This window comes from Saccopteryx bilineata, chromosome 2 (genome assembly GCF_036850765.1).
Source record: "Saccopteryx bilineata isolate mSacBil1 chromosome 2, mSacBil1_pri_phased_curated, whole genome shotgun sequence".
Taxonomy (NCBI): domain Eukaryota; kingdom Metazoa; phylum Chordata; class Mammalia; order Chiroptera; family Emballonuridae; genus Saccopteryx; species Saccopteryx bilineata.
The window spans coordinates 146,417,092-146,440,966 of NC_089491.1; the positions used below are offsets into that span (position 1 = coordinate 146,417,092).

The 23,875-nt window shown below is 42.9% G+C and overlaps 1 protein-coding gene across 5 annotated transcripts in view; it reads right to left on the reverse strand.

Annotated features, from left to right (window-relative positions):
* Positions 1 to 3,307: 3,307 nt before the first annotated feature.
* The window catches only part of PRICKLE1 (prickle planar cell polarity protein 1), a 117,561-nt gene continuing 96,993 nt past the window's right edge, over positions 3,308 to 23,875 (reverse strand). For all 5 annotated transcript variants that reach the window (XM_066258126.1, XM_066258130.1, XM_066258129.1 and 2 more), the window contains exons 2-8: positions 14,657 to 14,831; positions 12,509 to 12,622; positions 11,717 to 11,854; positions 10,919 to 11,122; positions 8,646 to 8,832; positions 6,591 to 7,454; positions 3,308 to 4,691 (exon numbers count right to left, since the gene is read on the reverse strand). In XM_066258126.1, coding sequence (XP_066114223.1) covers positions 3,832 to 4,691; positions 6,591 to 7,454; positions 8,646 to 8,832; positions 10,919 to 11,122; positions 11,717 to 11,854; positions 12,509 to 12,622; positions 14,657 to 14,788 — 2,499 coding nt within the window. In that variant the 5' untranslated portion in view covers positions 14,789 to 14,831 and the 3' untranslated portion in view covers positions 3,308 to 3,831. The remainder of the gene's footprint in view (positions 4,692 to 6,590; positions 7,455 to 8,645; positions 8,833 to 10,918; positions 11,123 to 11,716; positions 11,855 to 12,508; positions 12,623 to 14,656; positions 14,832 to 23,875) is intronic.

Sequence of the window (23,875 nt, forward strand, 5' to 3'; positions counted from 1 at the left end):
TTGTTGTACTGTTGATATTTGGCTCTGTTGACTAATGAGTTTGCCGACCACTGACCTAGACAATGAAGACACTAAAATGGCTCTTTTGCTTATGTTGGCTAGGTCATTAATTCAGAGAGACTACAACCAAGAAGTCAAGAGAAAGGTAAGCTCTAAAGGACAGTGGAAGAATTAGGAAAGATCACTAAGAACAAAGATGTGTCATTAGGCACCAAGCCTAGGTTCATCCACACCCTCACAGTTTCCATTACTATGTACAGGTGTGAAAATTGGATGGTGAAGGAAGCTGACAAGAAAAAAAATGATTCATTTGAAATAGTGTTAGAGGTCTATGGATACCCTAAACCACCAGAAAGATGAACAAGCAGTCCTGTAGCAAATTAAGTGTGAAACATAACTGGAAGCAAAAATGACAAAACTGAAGTTATCCTACTTTGGACATATGAGAAGGTTAGGGTTCTTTAGAAAAGGCAATAATGCTGAGAAAAACAGAAGGCAGCAGGAAAAGAGGAAGACAAAATATGAGATGGATTGACTCCATAAACGAAGCCATAGGCATGAGTCTATAGGAGCTGAGCACGGTTACCGAGTACAGGACATTGTGGACATTACCCATTCTAGAGTCCCTGGGAGTTGGAGCCAGCTCAATGGCATGTGACACACACCAGAGGAGTTCCTGTTGTCATTTTATCAGCACCTCTCCATGGTCTTAAGCAAAATATTCTCCAATTTTGTCTCAAGTGAGGAAGATGCAAACCATTAGGATTCTGCTTCACCCATATAGAGATTCGAGGCTGTGTTTTAACGTCTGAAGTTTATTTTGAGACCAAATTTTAGTTTAGTGACTGGCCACCTATTTTTCACTCTTGTTAACTAAATCTGTGCACTTTTTTTTTTTTTAGCAACCATACTTAATTTTCTTGCCAATTCTTTATAGAACTGCAAGGCAGTGGCTTCCCTTTTTTCCTTTGTAGATAAGCTTTAAAGTTTCCATTATTATTGTGAATAAGTATTTCTGCATTTCCTTTAGCCTGTGGCAATCTAACCTTACATAGGGCAATAAAAAGAATGAATAGGCTGGGAAGAAGCAAAAGCAACTACTCTGAGAATGACTTGAAAACCACTGAGGATAGTGACTGCATTTCCCCAGCCCAAGCACACCCTACTTCTCGTCCATCCTTCAAAAGCAACATACAGCAATAGTCTTTTCTGAAAAGATGCCTACTCGGCTGCATCAGGTTCAAAAAAGGGTTTACAAAATCAAGAAATTTGTCGCTGTATTATGTGAGATTCTGATGGAATAAGGACCTTGTTAGTGTAAATGTAAATCAGGATAATTACTTTTGGAGAGAAATTGTTGATATCCATCAAAAGTTTTTTAAAAATTTATTGATTTTAGTGAGAGAGGGAGAAGGGAGGGGGGAAGAGAGAGAGAGAGAGAGAGAGAGAAATATTGAGTTTTTCCTGTATGAGCCCTGCCTGGGGATTGAACTGGCAACCTGTGCTTCAGGACAATGCGCTAACCAAACAAGCTATCCGGCCAGGGCATCCATCAAAATTTTAAATGCATAACCTTTGAATAAGCTGTCAGAATTGATACGGCTATGTGGCAGTGCAAGATAAGGTGTCCACTAGGAAATTCAAGTCCATCACCAAGGGACGGGATAAGTGAATTGTGGTATATCCAAAAATGAAATATTATGCAGTCATTGAAAGAATGGGGTAGACTTATATGCACTAAAGTGAAATGTACACACATAATGTGAAAAAGGCAAATCTCAGCGTGTGTAGCTTGCTACTGTTTTTAAAAGAGGTATGTATATTTAAGTATACTTTAACATCCGAAAGATATACTAGAAATGGATAACAATGGTTACTTCTAGGGAGGGAGACTGGGGGTGAAGAGCAGAAAGGAGACACTGTTATTGTTTGAATTTTTTTTTACTAGGTGCAGGTAAGGAAACTTTTCATTGCTGATATATTTTTTTAAATGAACCAGACCAGGGAACTGATGCTAGAGTTACTGAGTAAAAAGCTCTCACCAGCAGAGCGCTTCTGAAGGGGCTCTGTCTAGCTTAGACACAAACCCTTGCTGTGCCCAAGGGATGTGTCCAGGGGATGCTGTCAGCCACTGGTTTACCTAACTGGATTCATGTCACTCCTGCCCGAGACCTAACAGCACTTTCCCCATTCCAGTAAATATGGACGGCTGTGCCTCGGGGCCACAAGTCCCATTTCCCACCTACCAGTAAAGGCAGTGGGTGTGCAGGAGTCAAATGGTGCCATAAATGGCAGAAGAACAGCAAAACGAATCCAGCCTGAGCACAGGCGGACAGCGGAAGTCATCTGAGTGTTTGCAAACAGTTGTGCTCAGAAAGGTAGGTAGTTTGCTTTTTACTGTTTATTAAATACCATCCAAAAGGTCCAAAATACCACTAGGACCTCAGTTAAGACTGAAACGTATGTGTGAGAATGGCACATACCAAGATATTAGCTCATTAGTTCAAATTCAAGATAATTTTCCCTTGAAATAGAACCTCATATTAACTTGAAGTAGTCAGTGCTAAAGCATCCTCTAATTTAAAGATTTTAAAATAAAAACAATCAGAAGGCCCAGTTTTCATAATTGCTGCTAAAAGCCAACAAATTAGCTGGAAGGGAGGGATGAAAAGAAATAACCTCTCTTCAAATAATAAATCTACAAAGTCCTCTGCCACAAAAAAGCAGACCCTTGTAGTCTTGGTCTCTTTCCATGAGATAATCACCACCTTGCTAAAACTGGGAAGGCACCCCCCACACCATCCCCAAGGGCAAAGAACATTCACCAAAACAGTTTCTACTTGTTTTTACCATATATTCCAGGGGTATATATGGGCTTTTGTTTGTTTTTTTACATTTATACAGTTTACATTGCTTGACCCATAAATAACACTTGTAAGATTAATAGGGCCATAGTTTTAAAGAGTATTTACACAGCCCCACCATGCATACAGAGCCTTTTTAATATTGAAAAAAGAAATCGAAAAAATTGAACTTTCCATCACTAGGCAATATAAATTTGACCATCTAAACTTATAAACCCTGACTAAAATACAAGCAATCATTTCATCCATAAATGCGTTTCTGGTTCCCTAATAAATCTAGCACTGCAGTGTAACAAACATCTTGCAATTCAGGGATATAAAAATATCAGCTTTAAAATTTGAACTGTACATTATATACATTAATATTTGCACCGTTAAATTAGGAATACACTTAAGTCTATGAAATACTACATTATAAATAGCAAAGTTTTTTTCCCCCCCAATCTGTAACTGGAGCTAATACAATACAATGTTTACCTGGCTAAAGAGGGTTGCAAGGGGACAAGGTGACCTCATAGGATGGGATGCACAGTGTTGGCTGGGTCAGTGTGACTACGTGCATGCCGCACAAGACAGACCGATCAGGACCTGGGCCAACCTGGCATACACAAACGACAAACACTATTGCTTTACAAAGGTGGCTGAAGTTCTCTGTTGTCTAAAATCAATACCCCCATCCTCACGACAGTTTCTTGAGGATTCTCTTGTGGACTGGATACCAAAGCAACTGTGCAGAACTGTGATGCACCCAAGATGTCATGGCAACCTGGCACCATCCAAGGAGGGGAAACTGGAGAAATCCCACCTTCTGAATGTTAATCTGATACTGTAAACAGCAGTGGGGGGGGGGGCTTGTTTACATGGGCAAAGCACTTTCAACTATTTTAGCAACTTTCCTATGAAAGAAAAAAGTAGGACTCAAGATGGTTAATGGCTAATTTTAAACATTATCTCCACAGCTACTAGGTTAGGAAATAATACAGTTTTTGCCCTTGTGTCCCTTTTTCTTCTTGGATTTAGTTGTCCCCGGACCAAACTGAGGAGTGGGGAGTGCAGAAGTTGGACTAGAAAGGTCGTCTGTATAGTAGGCGTACCTCTGTGGCCGGGGTTGAGGAATTGGCTGTCCAAGAAAATATCCTTCCTCTTCTGAGTCGGACGAGGAGGAGGAGGAGGAGGAGCACCAGGAATCGTCGTCCTCTCCATAGAGTCCCAGGAACCGAGGCACTTCCGGGTTCTGCAACGCATAGTCGGAAGCGGCGTGGGCATACCGGCTATAGAGGTCAGCATTCTGGATGTACGCTTGGATCTCCCGGGCACTTCTATTCTGTATAAATTTCTCGTAGTTATCAGGGGTGTAAAGCCGCAGTCTGTCCTTGGGAGAGTATTTTCTCTCTGTGACAAGATTCAGGGCATTGTCGGAGCGGGACTTCCTACTTCGCCTGCGGCGATGGTGATGAGACCTGGAGCCTCTCTCTTCAAAGTGGTAGACCCGTCTCCGAGTCCTCTCACTCATCGGGGGCTGCCGGATTTCGATGTCATAGTTTCCATTGTCGATGACATCATCTGAAAACTTGACCTGCTGTGGTCTGGATTGAGACTTGGATCTTCTGAGCACTGGCAGATGTACTGGTTTCTCCTCAGGCATGATTTTTTCTGGGCACAACTCCGAACTTAGACTCTTTAAGGACTCTGCACTCCTGTGCAGCATGGAAGAGTTCAAAGTTCCCATATTGCTCATTTTCTCACAATCTTCTGTCTCCATTTCCTCAAAGTTTTGCAGAGAATATAACGATGGCCTCGGCTTACCTTCTCCATCCACTGAAGCCCCTACAAGAAAAGCCAAGACAAGATGTGCTTCTCAATAATCCTAGTATTCTGACAATTGTTGCAAACAAGCTACTAAAAGGAAGCATTCCAAAGAAAATGCTAAATTTCAATATCTGATTAACATCCATGAGGTAAAAACAACATGCATATATACCTGAGAGGAGGTACGGATTTTGTTACTGATCCAAGGGGCACAGCCTCTCTTAGGAGTCTAGCTGTTTGGGAGCCAGACACATGGCATGCACATGGCATGAACAGCAACAACTTAAAAGCTCTTCATAAAATTCTCATCAAGTACTCACGTGACATGTTAGAAGCTTCTGCCTCTCCATTCAAGCCAGATTGCTTCACCTGAGCATCTTTCAAATCGATCCCTTCCTTTGCATCCATGTGGCCACTATTATCGTCCTCCTCTTACACCTAGACTAGTTTTCTTCATTTCATACCTAGATAGTGGTCAGCAAACCACAGCCCAAGGACCATATCCTGCCCACTGAAAGTTTCATTGGGACACAGCCACACCTGTTTGCTTACGTATTATCTATCTATGGTTGCTTTCTACAATGGCAGTGTGGTTCCAAGAGATTGTATGGCCCCCAGAAGTCCTACCTAGCCCTTTACAGAAGAAGTCTGCCAATCCCAAACCTAGACTGTCATCCAGTCCTCTTCCCCTTCAACCTGTATAATCACATGCCACTTCTAGATTAATCTTACTGTGGAACTTCCCCCAAAACTGATATTGTTCTCCTTTTTCAACAGGGTCCAGGCAAGTGAAGATAAAATGAATACAGCCCAACAGACTGCAAGTGACAGTCAAGACTGGTATGGACTGTTGTCATGTGGGTACTATGTACCTTCCTCCTTTCGACAGGGAGCCTTCCAGCCTGTATTGTCAAGGAACACCCAGCCCTCACACTGCAGGTGTACCAACTGATATTTATTTATGATCAATTTTAAACTCTTAACAGAGGGCCTAGAACACAGGAGGTGCATAATAATTTAGTCTCATCCACCATTCCTTGACTTCCCTTTGACAAGTCCAACAGACACCAGGAGGGTTGCTGTCTTACCCCTCCTTGTCACTGCAGCGCCAGGCACAGGGTCATTACTGGCAGTGGGTGGCCGCTACAGCCTTTCCTGTCTATATCACAGTAATACCACCTTTATAAAGGGCTGATGTCATTAGTTTGACTATAAAACTAGCCATGTAACAGCAATAGTTTTACTGTATATCCAAAGACATTGCAAATATGAGATTAAGGAGGGTTCTTGCCTTGACCTTACCTTTAAAAACCTCAGTAAAAGTAGGCATTTAAGTCTCTGGTAATTCAAGTTCCTTACTTGCGGTCATAGCTATGCGGTCATAGCTATACAGCTCAGGGTCATTTTAAGGATAAAATGTGGATAACTGATAATGAGATGTGCTTTGAAAACATTAAAGTTAAATTATTTTATAACCTAGGTAAAAAAAAAAAAGCTATTTCTGAGCAAACTGTTGTCACAGGGCAATTCCAGGAAATATAAAAAAAATGTTATGTGCTTATAAAGTGTACAGACTGATTTTAATCACTTGAAACTCATACAGCACAATCCAAAGAGTACAGTACCTTTCAGACACAGATGCAGACTCCAATATCAAAATAAATCCATTTCTTCCTCTTTAAATAAGGGTGATAACATTTACTCAAAAAGATTGTATTAAGAATATAGTATATGTAGGCACACACAGATGCATGTTTGTTTTGCCATATAGTGTTTGGCATTTGACGGAAAACACCTTCCTTCCCTTGGCCTACAGTTTTAATTAACACAGCCCCTATTGGTGCTGAGATGTCATTTTCAGAACAGACTCTTTAGTGGCTCTTTTTTCAAATACCGCATAATCCCTAGATTACGTACCAGTAATGTTAGACAAAGCCAAAGAATCCATGGAATCCCGGACGCTCTGCTCTGGTTTCAAGTCTGACAGACACTCCAGGGAATCTTCGTACCACTGCGTTTGGTCATGGCTGTACCCCGAAGCCCCGTGGTCCAGATCCAGCTCCTGCAGCCTCCTGCTGCTCGCCGGGCCTGGGTGGCTGCCATACGCTGAGTCTCCCAGTCCATCTTGTGACTGTGCCCAATACATATCAGATTGGTATTTTTTACTTGCAAGGCTCTGGTTATTTTGCTTTAACTCAGTCTTATTTTTGACCATGTTATCAGATATCCAGTGCTCACTGGCTCGAATATCTATCTCATTGGGCTGCTGCTGAAAGAGGCTTTTATCACCAAACTTGAGGAGGAGCTGCGTCATATAATCTTCGTGGTCAGCCCATTCTTCGGGGTCTTCTGGGGTTTCGTGCTCTACTCTGCCTTTCCAAAAGTCTTCATTGACAAAACCAGCTCCCTGCCTGGAGAGACTCAGATCATCTAATTTCCGAGAAAGGGTGTCATCGGCATTGCCTGAAAGGCCAGGAAACTTGTAGTTCAGAGCAGGGGACAAGAGGAGAGACTGTCTACACTGGTCTGCTGACCGACTGCTTTTGCCCATCCGGACACTTCTCCTGGAGTCTCTGGATCGAGCGGACTGGAACGCAGAGTCAGAGGAATCAGAGGCGTGGACATCTTCACCGAGGCTGCATGTTTTTGAGCAGTAAATCTGACCTTGTTTAGGAAGGAAGGGACACCCCAGCAAAGAGGCTTTGCATTGGGCACAGGAGAAGCAGGCTTCTGTAGCATGCCAGTGCTGCCCGTCATAGGTCATCTGGGCATGATCAACCCCTGGTTTGAAAAAGGATAGAGTAACAGGCTGTATTTCAATCGTGAAACAAAGGAAAAAGGAAGACACAGAAAGAGGGGTAACTGACATGCTCTGTTTTTTGGGGAGTTTTTTTTGTATTTTTCTGAAGCTGGAAACGGGGGAGACAGACTCCTGCATGCGCCCGACCGGGATCCACCCGACACGCCCACCAGGGGGCGATGCTCTGCCCATCCGGGGCCTCGCTCTGTTGCAACCAGAGCCACTCTAGCGCCTAAGGCAGAGGCCACAGAGCCATCCCCAGTGCCTGGGCCATCTTTGCTCCAATGGAGCCTTGGCTGCGGGAGGGGAAGAGAGAGAGACAGAGAGAAAGGAGAGGGGGAGGGGTGGAGAAGCAGATGGGCGCCTCTCCTGTGTGCCCTGGCTGGGAATTGAACCCGGGACTTCTGCATGCCAGGCCGATGCTCTACCACTGAGCCAACTGGCCAGGGCCAACATGCTCTGTTTCTTGATAGGGTCATGGGTCACACAAAGTCCCTACCTGTGAATCTGCCTACCTTCTAAAATGTATTTGTTACCCCAGTACTTGCAGAGCTTTCAATGTCATCTGTGGGCATGTGCAGAAGTGCCAATCTGAATCGACGGACATACATATTCCCAGGTGAGGTCAGGCAAGGTGATGCTCTGCCTCTTGTTTCAGCCCTCTCAGTTTAAACAAGTGGCATATTTGTGGTCTATTTAGTACCATGCTTTCTTCAGGTGTTTGTGCTTTTGTTGATTCTGCTGTTTAAATGGCTACCAAGTATAGTGCCTAAGTACTATCTAGTGTTCCTAAGTGCAAGAAGGCTGAGATGTGCCTCACAGAAAAAGTGCATGTGTTAGATAAGCTTTCATGCACAAGTTATAGTGCCGCTGGCTGTGAGTTCCATGTTAATGAATCAACAATATATGTGACCACAGGCTGGCAGGAACCTATCCCTGAGTTTCCTCTAGGAGCAAAGGCTCAGTATTCAATAATTCAGATGACTTTATAGAATACAAATCCCTCAAGTATGAGCACTGACCAGATACTCATTTATCACAGCTCAACAAATTGAAACAATTAAGATCTGTACATTTCATTGTATGTAAATTAAAAGAATAAAAAAACCGAGGACAATCATAAACAGACTTACGGGAACATGCCAGAGCGGGCCGCCAGGCCGTGGACTTACCAATATGCTCCCCACAGGTTTCGCAGTACTCGGCATACAGAGACTCGAAACAGCCGCAGCAGAACGGGCGGCCGTCCTTCATGATATACCTCTGCCCTCCCAGGACCGTCTCACACTCGAGGCAGCAGAAGTGTTTCATGTGCCAGTGGCGACCCTCAGCTTCTGTGCACTCATCAGCAAAAATGATCTTGAAGAGGAATATGAAACCACAGGATGACAGAAAATCATTGTGAGCTCCTTGAAAGGGCAAGTCACTTAGACAGCCAACCTTGTTTCTTACTGCCTCGAGCTTTCATCTTACTTGCTTAGCTATAAAACAAGAGCAGTAATTGAAAATGTTAAAAAATAAATAAAAGAGGGAGAAACTACCGTGGTTGTTTAAATTTTATAAATGTCTAACCACTATGCTGTACCCTTGAAACGAATATAATATTAAATGTCATCTCTAACTGAAAATTTTAAAAAATTAAAACGATTTCTTCATTGGAGATAATTAATTTGGCCATGATTTTGTTCTCCAAAATAAAATCACACTTTATGGGCATAATCTGGCAAAGAATACATTAACATTGAAATAATCTAGTGGTCTGTGTTTTAATCGAAAACTCATAAAAATGTCTGTGGAGTCAACAGTTAACAATCCAGACGCTATATTATGTGAACAACACTTATATAGCTACTGCTCCATTTGACCTGGAGGCCATCTCCAGATTAAAGTCCTTATTTATTTTTATTTGTTTCAAAAAAATGTTCAAATACCACATCATTGAAAAAACTTTACAAAATAAACAAATGTATAAAAGTAAAAACTTAATGTTCAATGTCACTGATTAAAAACGATGAAGAGCGTCGGCCTGGTGTGCGGGGGACCCGGGTTCGATTCCTGGCCAGGGCACACAGGAGAAGCGCCCATTTGCTTCTTCACCCCCACCCCCCTCCTTCCTCTCTGTCTCTCTCTTCCCCTCCCGCAGCCAAGGCTCCATTGGAGCAAAGATGGCCCGGGCGCTGGGGATGGCTCCTTGGCCTCTGCCCCAGGTGCTAGAGTGGCTCTGGTTGTGGCAGAGCGACGCCCCGGAGGGGCAGAGCATCGCCCCCTGGTGGGCAGAGCGTAGCCCCTGGTGGGCGTGCCGGGTGGATCCCGGTCGGGCGCATGTGGGAGTCTGTCTGACTGTCTCTCCCCGTTTCCAGCTTCAGAAAAATACAAAAAAATAAAAAAATTAAAAAAAAAAAAAAAAAAAGATGAAGAAAGAAAAAAGAACAAATGTAATGAGGCACCCTGGACTAGATCTTGGAATAGAAAGGACACATAAGTAGAAGTAGAAAAACTGAAAACCTAAATAAAGTGCATAGTTTAGTTAACGGTATTACACCAAAGTTAACGTCTCAGTTTTGATTCACATACTATGACTGTGTAAGATGTAACAACAGGGAAAACTGGGAGAAAAGTATACAGTAACTCTCTGTAACATTTCCAACTCTTCTGTCAATCTAAAATTACTTTAAAAGAAAAAGCTTAAGAAAAAAAATTTCGCCTGATCAGGCAGTGGCACAATGGATAGAGCATCGGCCGGGGACACAGAGGACCCAGGTTCAAAACCCGGAGGTCACCAGTTTAAGTGTGGGGTCGCTGGCTTGAGCATGGGATCATAGGCATGACCTCATGGTCACTGGCTTCAGCCCAAAGGTCGCTGGCTTGAGCAAGGGGTCACTGGCAGGGTTAGAACCCCCCCTCCGTCAGGGCACATATGAGAAAACAATCGATGAACAACTGAAATGATGCAACTACAAGTTGATGCTTCTAATTATCTCTTCTTTTTTGTCTGTCCCCCTCTTGCTAAAAAAAAAAAAAAAAAAAAAGGAAATAATAATAAATTCCTCTCACACCATCATCCCTTCCCACATGCCCCATGGTAACCATGTTAACTCAGTGTATGTCTTTCCATACCATTTCTGGATGGATACATGTACAATCTTAGTTTGTTCCCCTTATTTAACAAAAGTAAGATCATCTGCTATATACTCCTCTTGCAACTTGTTTTTTATTCCTCACAATCCATCAAGAACCTCCTACTTATCAATACAAAAAGACACACCTGCAGCCTACTGTTCATTAGCTCCATCCCATTCCATTGTAGGAGTGTACAGGGTTATCTTAAAAATATACCAAACAAAGCAATAGCAGGAGACATTTATATTTTGCTTAGATGTGAGCAGTGGAATATTGGCTTACTGGAAGCTTATTTTTTCCAATGTGAAGGGATGAACTTTTTTACCTCGTCACATGCTGAACACCGTGGTTTGAGCAGTTCAGCATGGTGCCTGCCACAGTGAATTTTTCCATCCTGATAAAAATAGATGAGGTCGACCAGCAGCTCGTTACACGTGAAGCAGACAAAACAGGATGGGTGCCAACATACTCCCGGGCCCGCACGGGAGGCGAACACTGCAATTTCACCTCCGTTTATCTTCAGCCCACACTGAAAACAAAAAAAGAATGATCCTGCTTCAATGGCTGCATTCTCAGCCTTTGCCACTTGACACTAAATCCCAAACTTGTCAGGAAAGCTTTCCTTTTTCTCCCCTCCTGTTACTGATTAAGGAGCTCCTTAATGCTGGATTATGTGTGATTCTCAACTGAAATAAACATGCCTCGGACAGACCGCCACATTAGACTGTTTCTAAGTATGGTGTCATCTGACTCACATTAAGAGTGGTTTTCCTGAGCCAGCCTCCTGCTGGATACATTTCCTATGCTGAGGACGGCCAGTAAGGAGCTGAATGTCTTCATTATTTGAACACGAGGTGTACCCTAGCACCTCCCAACCTGCCAGCATCCTAGGAAGAGCAGGATTTCACCCGACATTTTCATAAGGGCAGACTGACTCCCTCGTCATACACGGCAGTAGAGCCAGTTATAAGCATTTGCCTCCGTTTAATAAAAAGCTAGGCTGCCTTTCTTTCACTTTGTTGATGGAGGGCTCCAGGGCCCACAGGTGCGCCAGCCCCGTCACCTGACCCAGCTCCCTTCCTCCGCAACACCACCACAAGCCACTGGTTCCAGAAAGGGCTACCTGCTCACACACGGCATGCATTACTGCTCTGGACAGAAGTTTAATCGTTCCTCTTCCAAGTGCTTCTTTCTTTCGCTGGGCGCTGAACACTTGCAACTCCTTTTTCTCCTCTTCGCTCAGAGATTGGCAGTACCGCACCTTCACCGAAAGGAAAACAGAAGACCCTGGAGCACAGTCTCCCTCACCAATTTTTTATTTCCAGACTTAGAGCTTCAGGAAATAAAACAGCTAGTTCGACGGCCTGCCCCCACGACTCGCCAATTTAGAAATAACACCACACCTTGAATTGACACCAAACCTTACAGCCTCTCTAGCAAAAGGGAAAAGCCATTTAAAGAAATGCTTTTTTAAAAAAAATAATGAAATGTTTAATTTAAACCTTTATCAGCAGAGACACTAAAAAAAGTAAGATATTAACCTTTCTACAAAAGGTTTAAACTTGTTAATTGCCACTATTGCTCTGCATTCTACAGGCACTGGGCTGGACTGCGGGCGGCCGGGACCGTAAAGCACCAGGTGTGGGCGAGGGGGCAGGGCGGCCTCAGGAATCTGCAGGCTCCTGACAATGGGTGGGTGGCTGCAAACACTATAAAAACCAACCTGTGTGAAGTTTATTGAACGGACACCCTTTTCTCCCTTACCGAATGGAAAGCTGTATTCCCCAGCCAAATTTTAACTGAAGAAAAGCAAGACAGCCGGAGCCCATGAGAAGTTGGGGCCTACAGGGGACATCTCCCAGGGCTTAGTGTCTTTTGTTTTGTTTTGTTTTTAGCCTCCTTCCTGTTATTTTACCTCATTATCATGTGGTGGCAACTGGTACAGGAGCTGTTTAATGCGATGTTTCTCTCCGGGGCTGTTAACATATGGAACCTTTTCCTCGGGTAAGCAAGCAAAATAGAGCTGGATCTGGGTAAGAGATGGACAGAAGGACATCAGCATACAGAAGGTGAACATCGTGGCCTTTTCTGGCTTACAGAATCACCCTTCCCTGTAGGTGCAAGGCTTGGCCTCCTGTAGCTGATGAGAAGACCAGCTGAGCCAACTCGGCAGAGCTGGAACCTTCAGAGAGCTTGGCATCCAGCTGCTAAATTGCTCTTCAGGAATGTAATTTGTAGTGACAATTAGGGCCATCATAAATTACACACCATAAAATATGCACATTTAATGCCACAATGCCTCAGCCAATCTCCCCAGGGTCAGCCAAGAGACAGTCCTGGGTGAATGTCGCAAATGGCCACACAGGCTGTGTGACACTGTCCAAAATCTGGCCAGTACACAAACACGTTGAATCTGATCTCTGAATTTTACACGTTGCAGAGACAAAAGCTGTTTTGTTAAACTGTATAAACTCTTCCTTATCAGGTTCTCTCCAAGAGTCAGCTTTCTTTGTTTCCATGGGTGTTATTTTCTAAATACCCGGAGTCAATTTCCCCAAAGAAACTGGAGGGAAGCCCTACTAAGCTACGCTCGGTTCATTCTGAAAGGAGAACTCAATTACTTTTTTCTGTTATATTTAAAGGAGCATCCCTTAATGAGCACTGCAGTGCTGAGAGAGGATGAAAGTGATTTGAGAAAATAAGACAGGAGATTGGGGAGTTGGGGGCCTGTCTGCTTCACTGTCTTAGTATCTCACAAAACCTACCTACCCTAAGCTGCTAGAAGGAGTTCTTTATTAATGAGTAGTTCGGCAAAATATCGCTTTTCTAACTGGGGCACCAGCAGCCTGCCCTCTCCCCAGTGCGTCAGCTGTAGCAACTTTTTCCGTCACAAGCACTTACTGAATACACAAATGTGAGGCCCCAGAAGCATAAGGAGCCCCTTTTCTCAAGAGTCCCCATCATATAGGAAACTACCATCATTTAAGCAACTGCACACCCAGCTGGCATCTTTTATTTCAGACTATGCCTTGGCCCTTATAATATTTATCACCTGCAATTTTTAACAAGTTCATCATTATAAAGATATTGGTCAAAATAGAAACAGGCATACAGAATGTTCTCATTTTCCTTAAGGTTAACAATAGAAACAAAGCACAAAATTAGCTCTTCAGTGTTACTTTTCCAATTAGCACTGTGGGGTGACAAGACTTTTTTATGTGCAAGGTTATCAAAGGTCAAATGGCTACAGAGTGACACTTGTGAAGGCTTTCGACAGCTCTCTCTTTCCTCTCTCCCAAAGCAAAAGCATTGCTCAGAGCTGGCACGGAAACTTTCCACTTTTATTACCTTTTTGTTGTTACTGAAGTTTATAAAAAGGTTCAATTCCTCTCATTCTCCCCAAGGGGACTTGTCAGAAATCCACACAACAAATGGCGTGTGCAGTGCTCTGAACCTCGTTCACTGGAGCACCCTTCTTGGGTTTTTGGAACCAAGAGTACAAAAGGGGTAGAAAACTTTCACAGAGAAATTAAAGCTTTTTAAAAAGCAAAACTAGCCCTGGCTGGTTGGTTCAACAATAGCACATCGGCCCGGTGTGTGGAAGTCCCAGGTTCGATTCTTGGCCAGGGCACACAGGAGAGGCGCTCATCTGCTTCTCCACCCCTCCTCCTCTCCTTCCTCTCTGTCTCTTCCCCTCCTGCAGCCAAGGCTCCATTGGAGCAAAGTTGGCCCGGGCACTGGGGATGGCTCCTTGGCCTCTGCCTCAGGCGCTAGAATGGCTCTGGATGCAACAGAGCAACGCCCCAGATGGGCAGAACATTGTCCCCTGGTGGGCATGCCGGGTGGGTCCCGGTCGGGCGCATGCAGGAGTCTGTCTGACTGCCTCCCTGTATCCAACTTCAGAAAAATACAGAAAAAAAAGCAAAACTGTAAAACTATCCAAAGAAGAGTGAGGCCTGAGGAGGGTAGCATGTCAGTGTGGCAGGGATGTTCTATACATTTAAAAAAATTCTTTATAAATCTTAAATCCCACTGAAAACCACAACACGAGATGCGGAGGTACCTGTTCGGGCCGGAGCCCCGGCGGCACCCAGGCGTACTCCTCTAGCGCACAGCCGGAGTCGTCGTCCGAGGTCGAGCTCCTCTGGCACCCGAAGGCCAGCTTGCTCATTTTGGGCTCCATCTCCAAAGGCATAATAACGTTCAAAAGCTGGTTTTCTCAGTCACAGGACATCAAACTGTGGACAATATAAGAAAAAATTTAAAGTCCTGAATGTATTGCTCTTACCCTCCGAGAACTTTTATGGAATGCTTGTTTACAAGCATTACGTGCAGCGGGGCCCTCAGAAAGTGCCTGATTTACTAGCGCACCACTCCCAACGCCCAGGCCCACTGGCACTTGAAATCTAGGGCTCCAGGATTCAGAAATAGCCCCTTTACAAGCTCAGCATTTCAGAAAATACCACCAAAATTAGACTAGTTCTAGTGACCTTCAAAAGGTGCTTCTATACACAATCATTCATTGGAAAGATTCAAGAAAATTGCTTTGCCTGACACATCAGATTAAATTTCCCATAAAGGAGATCCCTGTGCCGTCCCGTGAGTGGAAGAGAGAAGCGTTGGGGATTGTGCTCCTCCCAGCTTGCCCACTGTGTGCCATGAGGAACGGCTCCCGACACCCCACTCAGCTCCCCACGTTTCCTCGCCAGTTTCCCCACCAAGGCACATGCCTGCAGAGTGGGTCCACTGGGCCAAACTGTAGGTTTCAGGTTTCTAACCAAGCTTTGAGAGACACTAACCTTAGTGTACTCACTGAGTAGAAAATAGCAGTTAAGTCCTTATATGCCATGTTAAGTCCAAGCCCTTACAATCTATGAGCTGAAGTCAACCAGTCATTCATTGATGAGTTCTTTCAACAAAAAGTAATTGAATCCAAGCATGAGGTTAAAGTAAAACCAACTTTTGACTATTAGTGTTGAACCGCATTATTAGCACTATTAGTGTAGAACGGCATTAGTATTTGCAGGCATTCACTGAAACATTATGCATTGCCTACTCTGGGTGACATGCTATCAGCCTGCTACTAGGCAAAGTAAGATGGATGTCCATGTCTGAGTGAAGTCTCCTCAGAGGACGGCTATAAAGGTATCAAGGCAGCAGTCTCTGCCCTAACCAAGCAACTCTGTCATCACCATTTATGTTTCTTATAAGTTTCTTCTGATTTTTAAAATTTTTCCCTCATCCCAAGGCCCTAAAAAGAAACAAAGATATAAGACTTTCAGAATCAGATGCAGCTTTTTATACTTGCCTTTTTCTCTCTACCAAAAAAGGGAGAGAAAATTAAAAATAGCCCAACCCAATTTTAGAGAAAATAAGGCTTGGGGAAATTAAGTGACTTGCTCCAGGTTGCACTGCTAAAATAAAAACCAGAGTCCAGTCACACTCTGTGCCTGCCACATCAGACTTCCAAAAATTATCCTGCCTTTAAAAACTCCCTTGTTTGGCCCTGGCCAGTTGGCTCAGTGGTAGAGCGTTGGCCGGGTGTGCAGAAGTCCCGGGTTCGATTCCTGGCCAGGGCACACAGGAGAAGCGCCCATCTGCTTCTCCACCCCTCTCCCTCTCCTTCCTCTCTGTCTCTCTCTTCCCCTCCTGCAGCCAAGGCTCCATTGGAGCAAAGATGGCCCGGGCGCTGAGGATGGCTCCTTGGCCTCTGCCCCAGGCGCTAGAGTGGCTCTGGTTGCAATGGAGCGATGCCCCGGAGGGGCAGAGCATCGCCCCCTGGTGGGCAGAGCGTCGCCCCCTGGTGGGCGTGCCGGGTGGATCCCAGTCGGGCGCATGCGGGAATCTGTCTGTCTCTCCCATTTCCAGCTTCAGAAAAATACAAAAAAACAAAAAAACAAACAAAAAAAAACTCCCTTGTTTGCTTGAACAAGTAGAAAAAACCTAGACACTTCCAGCCTGAGTTTAAGTCATTTTTCAGTGACTATCTCCATGCAATGCCAAATACTTCCAATGTTAGAAAAGGTTACCTAGTAAAACCTATGATTATTAAAACTCATGGTTTTTCTTTTAGTAACAGTTCACAAATGGAAGGCCAAACATCCAAGAGTTGCCATCTTTACTAGCAGTAGGAGCAAATCCACACAGTAGATATTATTCCAACTAATAAATTTAACTTTCATTCACCCTGAACAAAAAAGTAAAGATGACCTCATTTCCTACACTACCAGTGGGAGGTTATGACCTTTTAAACAAGTCATCATTTCACACAGGTGCAACTCATTCATGTCTTAACTTAGGAAAGGCTTTCTAAACACAGGCGCACTGCCCTTACCCCTCAATAAAAAAGGACCTGTTAATGACAAAAAATTTCTTGGATTTAGTCTTTCCCTTTGGTTAAAAAAATAAAAATAAAAAACAACTCCCATATGTCAAAGGGAGGGAACTAGAGGTTAAAAATTGAATTAGTAACTCAAAAACCTCCACCAGGATGAAGAGGTGCCTTCAAAGCAATTTAACCCAAATCATGAATATACATAATGTGTCCCTTGACAAATCTGGCTGAGGAGGAAGACACTAAGGTACCTACTTGGCACAAACTTACAAAGAACGTATATATTAAATAGAAACTAATAATTAAATGTCACAATCTTATAAAACAAGAGAAAACACCACAACTGAAGACAAACCATGAATTTTCCAAGGTAAGCAACAAAAGGTGTAGACTGCCAAAGATCTGAGTTACTTTTACAGCTTTATTCCTTGATTAGCCTTTTGCAAAAAATGTTCAGGAAATTACTATCCTAATCAAGGTAAATCGGTGTAAGCACTAAATGCCACAGTCCACCTCCACCCGATCATGCGACGTGCTGGCCACATCTCAAGCCTCCAGCTCCCACACATTCTTCCCAGCCCTTCCACAGTCTACACTGAGAACTGTCATTCCTCGACAGTGTGCACAGAACTACGTGAGTGATAAAGCCACAAAGCCATTTATTTTATCATAGGCATGGCTTTCAGTTACATTTGTTGGCACTCTGACAACTAACACAGTCCTCTGGGCCTCGTTTGTTAGTGTTATGGCATCTAATCACCACATCAAGCAACCCAATCAGGGTGTATCTTGTTTAACAGAGGAGGAGACAGCCTCAGAGTGATTTGCTATAGGTCAACTGTCCAAGGTCAGTAGGGTAACAGCAGCACCTTTAAGACTGGGCCTGTGATCTTAAGCCCCTGACAATCCCACACTGCCTCCTGAAGGTAGGACCTCATTACGCCAACTCCCTTTTCTTTGGTTAACTAGCCACAGAAACTAGCGTGCCACTGGGTTGCAGGCATGCAGAAGGAAGGGGCTGGATGGGAGACGGTCCCCTTCGCCCAGAGAAGGCATTTAAAGGAGAAGATAGTTAAAAGAATTATAGGCCCTGGCTGGTTGGCTCAGCGGTAGAGTGTCAGCCCGGCCTGTGCAAGTCCCGGGTTCGATTCCCGGTCAGGGTGCACAGGAGAAGTGCCCATCTGCTTCTCCACCCCTCCCTCACTCCTTCCTTTCTATTTCTCTCTTCCTTCCCGCAGCCAAGGCTCCATTGGAGCAAAGTTGGCCTGAGCGTTGAAGATGGCTCTATGGCCTTTGCCTCAGGCGCTAAAATGGCTCCTGCAGGAACAGAGTAACGCCCCAGATGGGCAGAGCATCACCCCCTGGTGGGCATGCCGGATGGATCCTGGTCAGGCGCATGCGGGAGTCTGTCTGACTGCCTCCCCGCTTCTAACTTTGGAAAAGTACCAAAAAAATTTGCAAAAATCAGTGGCCTCGTGAGTTATTGCTTCAGAGCAATTACACATAAAATGACAAAACATTACATTTATTAGAAAGTTCCAAGAGCTGACCAAAATATAAATGTTAAAAAAAATAAAAGCTACATAGCATGACCTTCACTTACTAGGCCGTGGTAGAAGCAGTTGCATTACTGCTAGCTACTTACTGTGTTTCCTTATCTGGTAAGAGAAAAACTTGAATTTGGACTCTTACTTTTTTCTTATCCCTGTCAGCAGACCCAAAGCATGTATTCTTAGGTCTATCACTGTCTCATATTGCATCATATGAAAGCAGTTGAATGGTGAGCATGGTTCTTGCTCTTACAAAAGGTTAAAATAATAAAAATGATTAATAAAAATATGATCTCACAAATACCCTTACATAGGCACTTACATTACTCTCTGGTATTTGCTCTGACGGCCCAAAGAGGAGGAGGAGCTGAGCCATTCCTTATGCTCCGGGTCAGGATGAAGGCTCTTCCCAACAACATTCTGTGCATGTGACAGTGTGGTCTGCCAAAATACCTCCTTTTAGGCCAGACATGAAATCACGAGTGAATTAAATTTACTAGAAAAATTCCATTAATTTCATTTCCAGCTGTTGTCTCTTAAGGTTAATCATGTGAAAGAGGGATACAAATTGGGTTTACAAATGGGGCTAAGATACAGGGTGAAACATTTCTTCCAAGTTATTTGAGTACTTTTTTTTCCCCTGAAGAACCACCTTGATGTCCCTGTCCTTTATTTTAATTTCATTTTTGTAAATAATTTTTATTTTAATGTAATTTCAAGTTGCAGAAAAGTTGCAAGGAGAGTAAGTAAGTCCTATATGGCCTTTACCTCAACTCATCAACAGGTACATTCTGCTTCATTTGCTTTACCATCCTTTTTTCATCCTCTTTCTCATGACACATACATACACACACTTTTGTGGCAACCATTTGAGTGTATATTTTTACATTCCATTACCTAATCATAGTTCAATTAAACATACTGTTTAGAAAATGTTTATTTTAAAAAAATGTGCAAGGCATCATGTTAGATGCTGGAGATGAGCAGAATAAAAAGTCAAAACAGTTAAAGCCATTCTGTGATTATGGACAGGCAGCTTTACTATTCTGGTCTTGAAATGCTGTAGTAAGCTGAATAAAAGTAATCACACATGAATGACAATTCTGCATTAACCAATTCTGTAGTAGGTCTGCTCCGGTTAAGGAAATGAAGCAGCAGAGGCCCCACCTGTCCACCATCTCTTTAGAATTCTAGATGTCAGTAAGTCTCAAAGTGCAGGAAAAAGAAGTAAAAGTTTCCAGGGTTGGGCTTGCTCATGTTCCAAACAGATTCTGATCATTTAGGAAACAGGAGAGAAAGCAACACCTTTTAGAACAAACGCCACCGTCAGAGATGGCACTGAGGCCAAGCACAAAAAGCAGATAACTGAATTAAATTCAAGCAGGTTGTGATATTTGCAGATACTATTTTGAAGAGAAGACTGAAAGCCAACCACAGGAGAAATGAATGACAGAAGACAGAAGAACAGGGTGTGGACAGAAGGGAGGGGAGGAAGAAGTCCGAGGTTGGGCAGAGAGAGACGAGGTCCTCTATTCTTAGAAAGACAAGGATTACTGTGGGAGGAATTCCACGCCAGCCACTCAACACAGAGTGAAGAGCTCCTCAATTTCCCTCCTTTGTCCGTTCTTTCCCTTCTTCCTCCAAAATAGTTCCACAGCTACCTCTTTCCATTTAAAAAGACTCAAACAGCTCTCAGATGTATAACTTCTCCATCATCATAATTGTCAAGAGGACATCTGACCCAAGAGATAGAGCAATATAGGGAATGGCACCTGGCTCTCAGCATTCAGTCAACTCAGCCCTGAATTCTCCATGCCTTTGACAAGCCAAGCCACCAAACCATCTTGGGGGCCTGCTTCTTTAAAAATAGCAACTATTTTCTTTCCAAAGACGGTCTAAGGAAATAGAAGAGTTTTAGAGTTTTATAAAGAATTAAAGTTACACCCTGGCTGGATAGCCCAGTTGGTTAGAGCACTGTCCCAAAATGTAAAGGTTGCGGGTTCGATCCCTGGTCAGGGCACACACAGGAACAGATCAATGTTTCTGTCTTCCTTCCTTTTTCTAAAATCAATAAAATTAAAGTTATTCTTGGTGTGTACCAATGTGCACCGTTACTCCTACTGTGATTACACAGATTTCCTTGAAGTCAACTGGAAACATCTGGAATAAGAACAACATGTTAATAAAAAAGACAGAATGCTGACATGTGAACATGTGAGTTTCATCATTTTTTTTTTTTTTTTTGAGTTTGGAGGGCTCTGGCTTCCTGTGGAGCAAAGATTTTTGCCAAACTATTGGCCACTGTTCCCAGCTCCCTCTGAGTGAGCTTCTAACCGATCTCTACATAACATTTCTGGCGCCAGTACACATGGTGCATGTGTGTGCACGTGCGTGCACAAGTGCGCGCACACACACAGTATCTATGATGGCCTACAGAGCATGGCAGAATCTGTCCAGTTGTGTTAGGTAGAGCAACAATTATAAGCACCCGTTATATGTCTGGCTGTTAGGTAGCACTTGTCACCAAGAGTATGGCTTCATTTATCCAACAGTGAGTGTCTCATGAAATTGTCTAGATGCAGTCACTCCATTCATTCATTCATCCTTACCTTTAAAGGCCATTGTTGAATGTTTATGGGAAATATCAGAGGGAAGGCAACTGACATTTATTCCACTAAAGGCCAGAACTTTTTTAAAAAATGTATTCATAGTAATGAGAATGTTTCCAAATTCCATTACATATTCTCTTACTTTCTTTAATGATAGTATGTGTGTAAATTACATGTGATTTAGGCTTTGGCTGATCATTCATTTTTACTTTGAGTAGAAAATGAACATTAGAAAGAATACTGGCTTCCAGATTCAAGACTCAGTTCTAATCCAGCCACCCAGCTGGGTGTGACCTCAATTAGCATATGTGGGGGGGTTCCAGGGCTATCTCACAGTGCAGAGGTGATGTCCAGAAGTGCATGACCCCATGACTTTCAGATGGGGGACAATTTTTTTTGTGTTTTTTCTCCCCCTGCTCTCATGATGTTTGGATTTCTGCTATGAGTCTCTTCTTAAGTAAGTACTAACCTTTTCCTTTTGCCCACAACCAGTCACACCTCCAAATCTTTTCATATGTGTGGCTTTCAAAATTCTGTAAATTAGGCAACAATTCTTTATAAAAGTTTGTTTAAAAGTATATAGAATATGCTGTGAACAAGGGCTTAGGCATTCCTCCCATAAGCACCGTAATAACTGGTTATATACCATAACATATAGTATGTGAAGGTGTTATTCAAATTAAAAGGCAGCTTTATTATTTTGCTGTTCTATTTTGGTCATTTGGAGACTATTTCTTTTCTAATGAGCTCTATGATAGCTAATTATTATTTTGATTGAACTTGACATTGCATATAATTGAGATTTTACTATTTTTCCCTAAAAAGCTAAGTCAGCACAGTACATGAAGGTCCAGAGACAGTAAAAAGTTTACAGTTTCAATGGAAGACAGATTCTTCCAAAGAAGCAACAATAGATAGTAATAGTAGCACTGAATAACATTTTTAAATAGTACATATAAGGCAGAAGACTTTGAACTTAACCCTAAAGGCAATGGGAAAGGACAAAAGGCATGTGAGTAGGAGGACCCATTCTGGGACTTAAGGAAAATTAATAGGACAGTGATGGTCTGAAAAGAGAAAAGGAACCTGAAAAGGGGCCTATTAGCCCACTATCACCAAGAGAGCCTAAAAATGGTGGCTTGAGGAGAGAAAGTAAAAGGTACCAACAGGGAAGGGACAAACCGGGTCAAAGATAGTTTTGAGTGTTAGGTGATTGAAAGACAATGTACCGATAAAGCAATAGTACATAGGCAAGTCAGACAGAAAGTAAGGGTCTGAGGGGGTTGAGAAGAGTGAATTGCATCAGACACATATTGAGGTGATAACTGTATATCAGTTCTGGATGTGAGACCCACCTACATTATTCATCATTTTCTTGGACCAAGTCACCAATTCCAATCAAATCAAAATCATATGGGTAGAAAACAAAATAATTTCCAATGGCTGCCGTTGGAAATGTAGTTGAAGGTCATACCCTAATTACAAATACCTTTCCAATGTAACCCCACGCTAATTCCTATGCTAAGACTCCTTCCACACAGCACAGGAAGATGACCATGAGTAAGTATTCCTCGTGTAAACATGTCCAGGGGAGTCAGAAATCCTCTGATCGCCAAACACCAGAGCAGATACTGATTTGTGAAGTCAGTTGGGTTAACATTCCCTAGGTGTCCCCTGCTGCTAAGTGCCATCCAGTAGACCACAAACTGCTTAACAGCTTCTTTATTAAACTGCTTGTTAGCAAGAAGATGCACATCACACACACCCAATCAAGTTACTCTAATTTTTCTAGGCTAAATATGCAGGTGAGTTAAATTTACTGACTAATTTGGTACTACAGAAACTTGTAACACATCCATTCTTCTCAATATACAAATATCACCCTTATGGATATACATATTTCCTTATTTACAATGTCCTTAAAATTAAAAAAGAAATGTCCAAGACCTACTAAAGTCATAGCTTAGCAAAATGATTACAATCAAGATTCAAATTTCACAGTAAAGAGACACTAAACTGTTATCTCTTTAAAGTTTTCACACACCCCAAGAATGTCTAGTGTCAATGCCTACGGGTCTTCCAAAGACAAAAGTCATTGACAACAGAGCACAATCTAATTTTACTTATATTGAAATGAACTGTAAATGTAACTGTAATAAAAAGTAAATATATTTTTACATAAAAAACATAATAAAGGTATCTGAAGATATTATTTATGAAACATTCCTTTACTAAAGCTACGTTATACTGACAATTAGTGGCACTAGGCCAGGTGCCCTTTGGCATTTTCTGTATTTTCCAGGTAAACCTCCATCTAACTCGTCCATTTTTCCAACAACTGAGTGGCCTGTCATGTACCATCCAATTGCCAAGAACTATCCATTTTTCCAAAAGGAAACGTGGGCTCTGCGGGGTTTCCAAGCATTCTAATTTCATGCACAAATACATTCCGCGACAGTAAGATAGACTGCTTAACAAAAGGAGGAAACATAATGACAAAGCGTGGTCCTTTGCCAGAGATGCTTTTGGGGTCAGGTTATTTGGCTGTCAACCGGTACATAAAGACAAAATACAAAACGCACGCTGTGGTGTGAGGCGGACCCGCAAGGCACTGTTCCAATGAACTCATTATTTTCCATAATGGAGGACGCAGGTCTTTTCTCAAAATTGTGTTCCAGTCAGTCTCCTATTGATTTTCTGATTTTCTGAATTTCTATTTTCAACTGCGGCCCAAGGAAACGGCAGCCAGACTTGACTCCAATGTACACAGAGACTCAGGTTTCACCCTG